At 29.4% G+C, this 13,238-nt stretch overlaps 1 protein-coding gene across 15 annotated transcripts in view; it reads right to left on the reverse strand.

Moving 5' to 3' along the window:
- The window catches only part of LOC129960066 (serine/threonine-protein kinase Sgk2-like), a 72,889-nt gene that overhangs the window by 31,295 nt on the left and 28,356 nt on the right, over positions 1-13,238 (reverse strand). For 6 of the 15 annotated variants that reach the window (XM_056073130.1, XM_056073129.1, XM_056073141.1 and 3 more), the window contains one exon: positions 1,023-1,092. In XM_056073130.1, coding sequence (XP_055929105.1) covers positions 1,023-1,092 — 70 coding nt within the window. Of the gene's footprint in view, positions 1-217; positions 241-802; positions 921-1,022; positions 1,093-1,189; positions 1,261-2,957; positions 3,128-13,238 lie in introns of those variants that run through there. The other 9 variants (XM_056073134.1, XM_056073132.1, XM_056073133.1 and 6 more) reach the window with 6 other exon arrangements.

The following is a 13,238-nucleotide window of genomic DNA, read 5'->3' on the forward strand; positions in this document are numbered from 1 at the left end:
ATAAACATACATCCAATAATGTAGCATATTATCAGAATTCAAGAGAGTAAATTTATAATTATGAGCAAACGCTTGCTCATAATATTAAATTGAAATAAGTAGGAACTGCTTTGAAAAAGACTTCCGAGAAAATAAGTTAAGTACAAAATTTATATTTTGGAATGAATTAATACAGCCAGATGCCGATCAATTTTTATAAAACATTTGAAACACCTACCTTAAATTAGTTTAAATTCAAACCTGAAAGCAAAAGAATACATTTGCTTGTATTTCAAAAAATAAATACAATTCATTCAACATTTTGACTGCAAATTTTCTATAATTGAGAACATTGAAATACAGATTAATTTCATTTTTAAATTTTAAAAATGCGTATATAGAAGGCATGGAAATATATTTCATATATAGATGCATAGAAAAAATATTCATATTAAGCATGATATGGATAAAATCGAATGGAAAATATTTTATGTCGAGCACCCCTTTTTTTTTTAAATATGACTTAAAAATCAAAATAGTAATTGCATTTTATATTTTTTCAATATTTACTCGATTTTAATTTTATTTTCAGAGTCAAGAAATTTCAAAATAAAATTCATGAATAAATTTCTATTTAAAAAGACGGCAGAAAGATTACACGCAAGTTTCTATGTTTAATCATAAATAAGGAACTAACGCCAGAATATAAATTTAAATTTTATATTGAAATTTGCTGAAAAATTTATATTAACAAATCAAAGAAGTTTCAGCAGACAGAAGCCAAAATAATATGTAAAAATAGAAAATTTAAAAGAAGCCATACCTGATGAAACGAAGAAGATTTTATTTTTTTAAATAGTGAAATGTTTTTATCTGAAACTTAACTTCGAGCATAACACAACGTCAGAGACAGATAAGGAATGCGAGAAGGCGGATCATGCTCCTGGAGCAAAGTTTGCTTTAGATGTTAGATAACTTTATCACCCAAAAAAAAAGAAGAAAGAAAGAAATGAAAATAGATTAATGAATCGAGTGTTTGATACCTTTATTGGGATGGTAGATCATTTCAAAATATCTTTTCACCATCTTGGTAGATGTTCTTACTCCAGGCCACTAAAAATAAAAAGACCTTTAGAATGCAAATGAAAAGCTAGACATCCACAGAGTAATTATTTGGATTTTTACAGGTTGGAATTGTAAATTTATATACCAATGTACCAGTATATTTTAATCGGATATCTTCTAATGACCAACAATATTTATATCTGGACAGAGCACGAAACAAAAATAAAGGGCTGAATTCAACAGAAATGTATATGTTTACTTCTTCACTTCTGAATGGCACTCACTTGAGAGATTTTTAAGTCATTCGTAATGTCAAAAAATATATATATATTAAAACATCCATTTCTTATTTTAAATGAACGTTCGAAATAAGATGAATTTTGTTTCTTTTTCAAAACTTCTTTCAAAATTTCGATGTACCAGAAATAACTTTCGAATCTATCAAAAAGTTGAATCATTTTTTAATCCAAGCATATAATTTTCATTTCTGAAATAAATCGGCGTTTTTAAAAGCAATGGACGTAATAAAAAATGTACACATTTATAAAGCATGTACACATTTAGTATATACATATGGAAATTTTGTTGATGATCCTTATCAAGAAAGTAAGGAATAAAAGTTTGTTACGCTTCTTTTTAAGGGTTTGTTTTCTATTATCGTCATGATGAACTCAAGCAGGGCGTTTATTTATTTTGAAATATCAAAATGCCTCTTTTTTTTTATCGTTGTTACTTGTAAAAGGTCAAGATTATTTTTTTTTACAACAAAGAGTTGTTTTTATTTCTTTATTTATTTGCACTTACTTATTTTAAATGATAGTCACACTAGAGTTAGAATATTCATTCAATTTCATGATCTCAGTCGTTAAATGTCGGAAGTCTCAAATGTAATCGAATGTAAATAGCACAGTTAGAAAATCGTAAGTTGTAATTTTTCACAGAATTACAATGTTTTAGATTAAAAGAAACTTTGTAAAATATTGGTTTGTGTTGCAAAATACTTATTAAAAAAAGATCAACAAAGAATAGCATTTTCATCTTCTAGCTAACGAATAAACCAACTTCGATCAAATATGAGAAATGCGCTTATTTTTTTAAATTAAGTTAGTGAGAGTTTTCATTTTTAAATAATATATAAAAAAAGAATTATCCAGATTAAGTTAGTTCACTTCCCCATTTTTAAACGACGCCATTTGAAGAAACCGTAGCTAACTTAATACTCCTCTGCTCGCTGCATTAAGGCGGTGGTGACTTGGTGGTAAGGTCTCGGCTTCGGAACCGGCGGATGTCAAGTTCGAGACCCGATTCCACGAAGAACCATCGTGTAAGCGGGTCTGGTGCATGCCAACTACGTCGAGGCCAAACGCCCTCCCAGTGGTGTGGTGTGGAAGCTTAGAGAGGGTAGGGTCAGGTGGCGTCCTCGTTATCCGACCGCGGTTCAAAATTACGAGGTCCGTCCCAAAATAGCTCTAGTTGCTAATTGCTTTAAAAACTAGACGTTAATATAAATAAACTAAACCTCACTACATTAACTGCTTGACGTTTGATCCAAACATTTTTTTATTGTGTCAATCTGGCAGACTTCTTCTGGAATAGGGAAATCTCAATTTCCCATTTTATTAAGTTATAAGAAATATTTGATGTAAGCAAAACAGAGGGTAAAAATTCAATCTAAATCAGGTAGCACTTCTTTCTAAAAACATACAACGTAATGTACCTTTTAACTGCGATTTTGCATGAAGACAAAATGTTTACTATGAAATAGGGTTTCAGTGGCTATTATTATTTTATAATGTTACGTTTTCAAAAACAAAAAAAGCAAAAAAAAAAAAAAAAAAAAAAAAAAAAAAAAAAAACTTGAAGCATTGAGAAATTAATCATTTACAATAATTTTTAAATGTTGAGAACTATACCTTTGGCATTTTTCAAAACTGAAGTTATCTAAAACGCACTATGAATCATTCAATGAAAACAATGCTTGATATTTAGTTTTTCTTATTTTCCAAACGAAGATTCTAAAATCGTCTTCTTTTAGACAAAGACGATTTCTTAGGATCGGCCTCTTTTCTGTGATTCAGTATATCTAAAGAAAAGATTTTTAAAATATTTCATTATGCAAAGTAAAAACAATTTGCTAATGAGTGAAAATGAAGTTAAATGGAAGCAAAACCTCAACTTCGGTTTTTGTTCTCTGAAGAACAAATAGATGAAATATAATCACAATGCTCTCTTAATAAATAAAGCGCAATTAAATTATCGTAAAGAATGAAAAAGGTGAAAATTTTGTGCTGGCAGAAATTCTTCTAATCATAAATACTTTACCATATAATTTATTTAGCCATGAGAAAGAAGTCATAATTCAAAGTATATTTTTTTAAAAACTGGGGAAAAAGTCTCTTACAGGACATATTTTTAAGGTCAAATGAGAAATATTCATACAAAGTAATTTTATATGTGGTTCGACTGAGACGTTTGAAGGCCGAGAAATTCTGAATTAGTTATTTCAGTACATTTGAAAATAAAATAAATACATAAAAAATAAATTTTTCCACTTTCTTGGAATAACTGTTACATTTCAATGATTTTCTAAGTTCGCCAAGCGACACTTAATTTGTTATTAGATATTTATAATAGTTTTATTGCAGATTAATTTTTTTAATATTATTGAGATTTTTTTCTGTGTGTTTGCATTCTTTAATTTTTTATTCCAAAAATACTTTTATATTATTTGTAAAGATGTTCTTGAAAAAGAAAATAATGAAATTAAAAGCCATCTACTCTTGTTATTGTGTCTCATCAAAATAGGAAATTTAAAGGATGCATTTATACAGTATGGCCCATTAGTAGATGTAATTAATGATAGATTAGAAAAAAGATTGATTTCTTCATTTTATATCTTAAAAATTTACCATATTTAATATAATTGTTTTTATTAAATGTTTTAAATTATCGGTTTGCATGTACTTGACTAAGATTATTATTAAAATTGAAACAAAGTACAAGAAAAATCAGTTGGGTTTTTTTATAGTCATTCAATAAATACCCAAAAATTGTGTATTATTGAAGAACAGATAAGAGTGTATTCAGATCTAATTTGTCGATTTCAAAAATTGGCTTCTAGATGTAAACATAATTTTAATTAATGCAAGAGTATAGTTGCTTTAAACGTATGTGGAAAAGTCATTCGTATGGCAAATTACAAGATATTTTATAAATGACTGAATTAAACCTTCTCCTTTTTTTTTACCAAGAGAGATCGAGGCTAATTGTTACACTTTTTTTTTCAAGATTTTTTTTTAAAGAATCGATAACAAGTTCTTTTACAAAACACTCTTTAAAATTTCTTCTACTTGTTGAAAATCCATAGCATATTTTTAATAGCTATTAAACAACGATAATTCTACAATATTAACAATTTTATACGCCTATGTATATCGTTACAACTTGCCCCACAAAGGGGCATATTTTGAAACTAAACGGAGCAATTTATTACTTACAGTATGTTAGCAATAAAAACAAAAAAATATGTTTATTTTTTTTACTATTTTGTAGGTTCTACAATAAGTCTATAAACTTTATTCGTATTGCACTTAATTCCATAAATTATGTTGATGAAAGATCGTTATATTAATGTCTGAATTGCAAAATTTTACAAATATGTGATTTGTAAAATTAGCTGTGGCGTGAGCTCATTCCATTTAAATATAACATTGAAGACAACATGAATTGCAAGACTGGTTCAAATCGCTCTCTGTTTTATCAATTATCGTCCTCTTCGTACGAAGATGCCTGCTAAAGAATTCTTTTCCTTCGCTTATTGGTTTGTGTTGATGCTATTTTTCTTTCAGTACTTGATAAATTTCTCTTTATAGTCAGTCATTTTGCAACTTTGGTATGCAAATCCTTTTTTGTCGGTGAATATGTTAAAATAAAACTCACACTGATTTCCGCTTTGACCACATTCCTACTATCAGCTTTTGGAATTAATCTTGTTTCCTGTGGACAGATATGAACTCCACCTCCCTCCTTACGAAGAAATTCTAATAAAGGACTTGCTTCTGATGCTAAAAGGATTCTTTCTTATATGAAAGGAGATTCTTCTGTTTTTATATCACTGCTTTATGCATATTCTGCAACATTTTTTCCCTCAAGCAAATCTATTCTGTGAGCGATCAGGTATGGCCGATGGCTAGAAGTCTTCATCATCAAAAGCATCCTAATGAAATAACCAGATTTCACTTCTAAAAAATCTGTCATGATCTCTTATGCCGTTATAGAATTTGGTTAAGCCAATTTCACTGCAGAAGAAATTCCATATGTAATCAGAGTCTTTTCAGGCCTATTCCTCAATGAGAATACCAGTGAATTTTTTGGAAAGACCATATACAAACCTGTCTAATGGTAGCTACTTTTGTTATATGGGGGGGGGGGACTTTTACGTTTCTTGGTAAACGAATCCCTACTTTTTGACGAAATCCGATGTTGGTCAATTGAGAAGAAGCTAATGATTGTCCAGAAGGGGTAGAACAGGCCTTTTTTGGTGGCTTTGATATATTTTACAGAATATCTCCTGAAACTTTAAAAATCCTTCCCTAACCTTTACGTAAATTCATTCTTTGAGCCTTCACTTCTTTTAGGTATGCTTAAACGGAACTAATATGTAAAATTTTTCTTAGAAGAAAAAAAAAAAGAAAAAGAGGAACGGAGTAGCCATTAATCCTAATAGCAACGGCCATATTTAATAAAGTGCATTTCTTAGCTCCATCCTGTTAGTACTTTTTATGGTAATTATCTTTTTCAGGCTTCTAATTTTCCTTGTTAATCCAATCTAGTCAACGTTGTGAATATCTTGACACTGGAATTACCAATACTAGTCTATACTGTGTCTTTTAAATCTTGCAGTTCTGCTCAGGCTAGCTGTCTGCAGAATGCGGAAGAAGACTTAACGCTTTATCTATTAGAAAAATTGAAAGCTATTCTCTAGAAAAATTTTCACTTTCAGTCTAGTTTATTGGGACTTTTATTTTATTTTTTAATTATGTACTGATATGTCAAAGTTTATAATTTCTTAGTAGAAAGGTTATAATATATTTTAAACGTTGTTTGCGTATTATTGAAACTCTACTTCCTGTTCAGTTCTGAAATTCCATAGTGATTTTTTTATAGACAATATTAGGTACACTTGATTCTGAATTCTGAAATAAAAATAATTAATCAATGTAATTTATATGCAACATTTCGGAGAATAAGAATTGATAAAATTTATTTATATTGTTTATTTAAAAATCTATTAAGAAAAGAGATTTGTAATTATTTTTACTAAATAAATAAATTTTGATGCGATAGTTTCTCAATGGATTGAGTAGAAGAAGTTAATTATCATGCATGTACATGCTATTTGTAATCATGCGTAAGTTCTTATCTAAATTAATATTTATGGGTTTTTTCTAATACTCTGTATAAAAATGTTTGCAAATTTAGGAAACTGAATAGCTTACGAGTTTCGCTACCTCACTGTTGTACAATGGCGTACAAGACCAAAGTTGTAAACATGAAATATGTCATATCTCGACAAAAAATTAGTTTTATGTGGTGAAATTTTGTATACATTGGCTCAATTCTATGAGATAAACCGCAGTAATATAACGAATAAACAGATCAAGAAACATAAATAATAGATGATAAAATAAACACAGGTATACGAATAAGACCAAATGAGTGGAAATATGGCACACAAAATTTCCAAAATCGCACGTTGTTTTTTCCCGAAGAAATCGCTCAATGGTTAGAATGCCACCGTCCAGATTTTGGATTTTGATATCCAGATTTTGGAACCAATTTAAAATTACAGCACCATTAGTGGAAAGACCGTCCAGTCGCTCTTATGAATCGTGGTTCCTGCCATTAAAATACGTAAAGCCATAAAAATGCATAAAGTCATCTTTATATCCAAACTCCAATAATATGCTTCTTCCTCAACACACTGCAGAAGAGTGGTATCAGGCATTTCTGAAGTCATGAACACTATTTCTGGTGGTGAAAGATCGTTGCTTTGCCCTCTTCCCCATTACATCGAAGCTCAATCTAAAGAGTGACGTACCACGAGTCGTCAGTTGTAGATAGCTAATACTTGGATGAAAGAGGAATCCTTGTGCTAAAGTAAATTATGCTAGATGGTCACATATAACTGCATATCTTTGACGAGGATACTGTGAGCGCTCATTTTTATAGGGATAATGTTCTTTTCTAGTGAATGACACTTTTCAGAGGAGCTCTTGCAGTTAACCTTCTTTTCACAGACAAAAATCTGAGGCCGCACAAAACTAGGCTTATCATTGAATTTTTGAAGAAACGGAATATTCGCCTAACGGTCAAACCAAGTCAGTAAAGTGGCTGGATCTAAATCTCATAGTGAATGTTTGAGTTGCTTTAAAATGAGCCATTGTACAATGGGAACATTCCAATTTTGGTTTTCAAAAAGTTGCACTAGTTACCACAAGATAAAACTTTTTAAAAAAAATCATTTCTAGCATGAATATTCGTTGTGAAGAATGTATGGTGTGCTCATAGTCTTCACTACTTGAACGATTCTGAATATATCAAGTATGATGTTTCGACCATTTTTACCTCACTTGTATATCTGAAGGAAAAAAAATTGTTCTTGTTATTTTATTCTGCTATTAGTAGTTTATGTTGACTGTCTCATTGTAATAAGCAAGCGTCTACGAAATAAACTATCATCTGAGATATGGCATGCTTCGTGTTTGTAATTATAATTTTAAATGCGAGTATAAATTTCATGTGTTTAGGCTTTTCGTTTCCCTCTATAATTCGTATTTCAAAGGTGCACTGGCCGGGAATATTAAAGAAACACCATAAAAACGCGCTTTATATTAATTCTATTAAGTAAATTATTCGACATTTTAATGAAAGATTGTCGTTTCATATTTATATTTCAAGGCCATCGTATGATCCAAGGAAACACACTTCCGCTGCTCAAAAACATGTAAAATTTTCTGCCTGTTCTTTCGGAATGTGAAAAAAGAGACGCAAGTGGATATTTCAAGTTCTAATTTCAAAGAACTTGAAATTTTCAAGTTCGAATTTCAATCAATCTAAATCAGGATCTGATTTCAATAATTTTAATTTTTGCATTTGGTAGGTGAAACATGTTGTTGAGATGTTATTCATTTTGAAATTGTTGACATGTTGTTGAGTTGTTATTAATTTTGAAAATGTTTTAAAAAAATAAATTTTTATAGTTCCCCCACCGTATAAAACTGTTGGTTTATAAAAAGCATTTCTTACATTCATCTATTCAATGCAAAATTTCATATTTCTATATTCAAAATTTGCAGAGATATTAGTTGAAAGCATTCATTTCAAAAATGCCAATTTATTCAATATAGAAAGTTTTCTTACATAAATATCTGTCTATTAGAACATCAACCAATTATTATGGCTTCAAAGAAATTTGGTAATCACACATAATATAATTCACTTGCATTGGTCGGCAGTTGTAACATCAAATTTGTAAAGAAGCGAAGAGAAACTTGAGAAAATGGACATTTAAGCTGTCTGAGAGAAATTACTGGTATGCTGAGCAAGAAAATAAAATTTTTTCTTCGCACTTTGAGGTTTTTAAAAAATAACATAATTCACTAACCAGGAGCATTTGTATATACCGGTGATTTATGCAGCAGGTAATCTTAATGTCAGTCTAATTGTAGAAGAAAACAAACGCCGTTTTCTGAATTCCTGGTATCCTTCTTGGAAATGTGTCTACTGAACAAACCACAGGGTCTTTCTTTCCTCGGAGGGTAACGGAGAGGATGAAACTTTATACATGTGATGCAGAAATTGATATTTTACCTTATTTTCCAAGTTGTCCTCACGCTAGTTATGTATAGTCAGTCCAGAACCTTATGTTCCAAAATAGACAGAATAGAAAATATTTCAATATAATAACTAGTATCCATACAGTTATACATCCTAATATCCATACAGTGTAAAATTCTAGACGATAGACGTCTAGAATTTTATAAATGAGCCTTAATCATCATATTTGGCCAGACAGCCCAGAATGGGCCAGAGCCTTCCTCTGAATTCTGTTCTGCCGCATTCTATTTTTGACATCTGTGCGTCAGTTTCTTTCCTACAGAGTCAAGAAGTCCGTCTCCACTGACTCCATCCATATCATTTTGGGTCTAGCCCTTTTCCTACTTGTTAAAGGTTTATGTAAAAGAATTTTGTTTAAATATGTAATCATTATCCATTCTAATATATGAGCCGCCCAGTTCATCCGATTTATTTTTGTGAACTTTATAATATCTGGCTCTCTATAGATTTTATATAGCTCAAAGCTGTATCTTCCTCTCCAAATATTGTTGATTTCTATCCCACCAAGAATGGCTCGCAGAATTTTTCTTTCGAAAATTGCTATTTTATTTTCTCCAGCTTTGGTCAGGGTCCAGGTCTCTGAGCCATAGGTAAGTATTGGTCTAATTAAGGTTTTATATAGTCAAAATTTTGTATTTCTTGATAGTAGTGAGGATTTAAAAAATCATTTTAGTCCGTAAAAGGCTTTATTAGCATTCATTAGACGACCTTGAATCTCCTTGACTATGATGCTATTGTCATCAGTAACTATAGAAGCAGGATAAGTAAAACTTCGGATAACCTGAAATTTGTGAGAGCCAATTTCTAGATATAAATGAGCCTTACCTTAGGTAAAATCAAAACTCTTTTTTTTTTTTTTTTTTTTTTTTGGAGAAATGCAATTTGGGTAGACAATGGTTGCTTTAATCGAGACAGAAACTTTAATCTTCAAAATTATAAGTTTTACAACGGAAAAAATACAAGAGGTTCATCGTCAATGGAAGTTTTCTATAAATGTGTTACATATCTGACCATTTTTTGAAATTTTATGAAAGTTAATAAATGCGTTGTTTTTTCCGATTTTATCCTCTTAATAATCTTTCGTGATATTTATATTATCACAGAAAATTGCAACAAAAGTTTCGTTCAAACATCAGTGGTTTGGAAAATATAATCTGAATTAATGATTTTTCTTTTTAATACCTCAGCTAATTTTACAAATGGAAGAATGAAACGATTAATGTGTATAGATGGATATAAGAGAAATGTTTTACTAACGGACATTTTTTCACAATGGGAGCCCATATAAAAATTTAATTTTTCTAACTTTTTATTATCAATTCTACAAAAGCCAAAGCCTTTTTATTAGGACACCATGTATATCGAATCTCTAACTTAAATAGAGAGGACAAAAACTCGCCTCTTAAAATCAGTTAACAATCTAAGTTTCTTCCTTTTCTATTTACCCATGACCATTTAATTTGTTAGCATATGTTTGTTTAAAACGGTAATAAATGTACAGTCTGTCAAAAAAGTATCTAAACACTGCTCTTTATTCCGAATCTAATTACCACACAATAAAACTGGAAATGCCTGTCGCTCCAGAAATATATTCTCTGTAAGTGTATGAAATGTTTCACCGTGTAAGGAGTCGTCCATAGTTAGATTTACTCAAACTCAGTTTGTTTGATCTGCAAAATCCTATTGCGAATTCATAATTGGATTCTGCAGATGAAAATAGCTCAAACACATATAAAAGTTTGTAATTTTTAGTAAATATTTGATGTAATCAATAGAAGGGTTGATTATAAGCTATTTAAAATTTGGATTCCTAACATTATACAATATTTCCGGTTCTTTCGCCATATTTCAAAAAAAGAAATTGAGAATAATGCCTAATTTACATTAAGCAAGTAATCGATAAGTAATTCGGGAAATATATTTTATAATTTCAGTTATTTTGGAACAGAAAATCATAAAAATTCTGATGCCAATCGAAAGAATAAGACTTAAAATATTTCAATTTCAAATTTTATCCATTTCTGTCAAACAGTTTTTAAGATACGTAGCAATAACAAAAAGCTTTTAGAAGAGTATGAGTTTGCACTTTTTTTTTACGGGGGGGGGGGGGGAGGTGCTCATCTCATTTCCGCAAAAGAATTCCTTGGCAGGAATGCAAAATTGTTAAAATGGAATAGAAAGCAAAGTATGCTTTCAACATTACTTTATATTAACTTATATATTTTTCTTTTTAAAATAAATGTTATGATGAAGGAAAAAAAGTCGATATATGTAGCAGATTCTACTCCTGTTACATTTCAAGCGAAGTTTTTATGGGGCAGATGGGAACCTATTACAGTTGAAGAAATGATATACGAGATCTTTAATTAATAAAAAAAGTACCGAAACAAAATTCTTTATAAAGTACAAAATTCATATAGCGTGAAATAAATATATTAATAAATAAAACATTTTTAAATGAAATACAAAAGCAACTCCTTGTGAATAGATAATGCAGTATCATTAGATTTTTACATTTTAAAAACTGAAACATAAGCTTATAAATGTTTCAGCAATTATTTTATTTATTTAATACGCTGACTCGTAAAAAAGATATCAAGTATAAAAAATTCTTTAAAATGATTTAAGGTATCATTTGATAGAAGCCAGGACATGTAAATCAGCAGCATGATGTATTTTTGTACTTCAGAATATAAGTATCTAATTCATTTTTCAACTATTTCCAGAAATTTTTATTGCATCTAGCTTTATTAAAATTAATGTATAAATTTATCTTAAATGTTTTTCATTTTAAATAGTATACCTCGAAAATACTATTTTTCTTTTATTTATGTCTATTGATCAATAAAAATATGCATGTTTCATTGCTTATAACATATGCATGAGAGATATAATTTTTCTTAGAACAAAGTTGCAGTATTAAGGACTGAAAACTTGAATAATCGAAACAAATAATAGAATGACCTATTTGCTACGTTTACATATATTGAAACAGTCCCTAAATCATTTTTCTTTGGTTATTTTGTACTGATTTATCTAAAATTTTATATATGGGAATTTCTTATTATGCGGAATTAATAAAAAGACGAAAAATTAGGGATTGCAATTAAAAAATTTGAAGATTATGAGAAAATAAATGTGTATATGGCCTCTTACGCGAATGCATTTTACATATTTTTAAAAAGAGCATTCTTCCAAATAGAATATTATTTTTATTTTAAATCTTTTATAGATAACAAGTAATACTAAGTGTCCGGATACGTTTTTGACAGACTGTACAACACAAATAAAATAGTATATATACATACCTCGGATTAAAGTTGTCTAAAATAAGTAGTAAGAATAAGTGTTTAGAAGACGATATCTTATCTTTAAGTGGGAAAGAAAAGATCTATGCATTTTTCTTTTGATTTTTTTTTCTTTCAAGTGCTTATCTTAAAAGATTCTTCGGATGTTGTTAATTTATTGAGGCTATTTTGTTCTGTTGAATTTTCTACTTTATCCTCGAATCATAAGATAAATTGAGGCCAAAGAAATGCATCAAAGTGTTTTGAAAGAATAGTTCTAATCATTCCTTTGAAATATGATCTTCTTTCGGATTGTTCTCAAACAGCATAAAATTTTCATCATTATCATGTATAAGATTTTCATTTTCTGATCGTTTCAGTTTAGCAATAACTTAATTAACTGCAACTTTTTCAACTGTTTACTTGCCTTCCAAAAGAAAACACTATATAATAAGATGAGCCTAAATTGTGGATTTTCCATAATATGGAAAATCTTCACCAAATGCAGATCAGCTGGCACTTCGGGATATCTCTAAGATATCTTTCAAAAATTATTAATAATTTGAGCTATAGTTAAACTCTTAGAATGAGAACAGAATTTAACAAGCATTTTTGATTTATAATTTTCTTGACAAGCATCACTTGTTCAATTCGAAATTGAAGCGTCTTCGGAAATTATTGTAATATATATGACGTTGAGTCATATTTATATATTTCAGATTGTTTCATCTTTTGAGCTTTTAATATGTAAAAAAGTTACGTAAATGAAGAAATTTTTGATATTATTTATGAAATTGTTAGGCAAAAATAGATTTTTAATAGGAATCTTGCATGAAGATTAAATATTAATATTTAAATTCTCTCAGAGTGAATCAACGACAGCAGTTAACACATCATTGAACAATAACTTATTGTTATTTTTTTCTTGTCATTAAGCTAAATGCCTCCGACGATCAACTTGTTTGGGGATCATATTATAATATTGAATTAGTCAATAACTTTAAAATT

The sequence above is a fragment of the Argiope bruennichi genome, chromosome X2 (assembly GCF_947563725.1).
Source record: "Argiope bruennichi chromosome X2, qqArgBrue1.1, whole genome shotgun sequence".
NCBI lineage: Eukaryota > Metazoa > Arthropoda > Arachnida > Araneae > Araneidae > Argiope > Argiope bruennichi.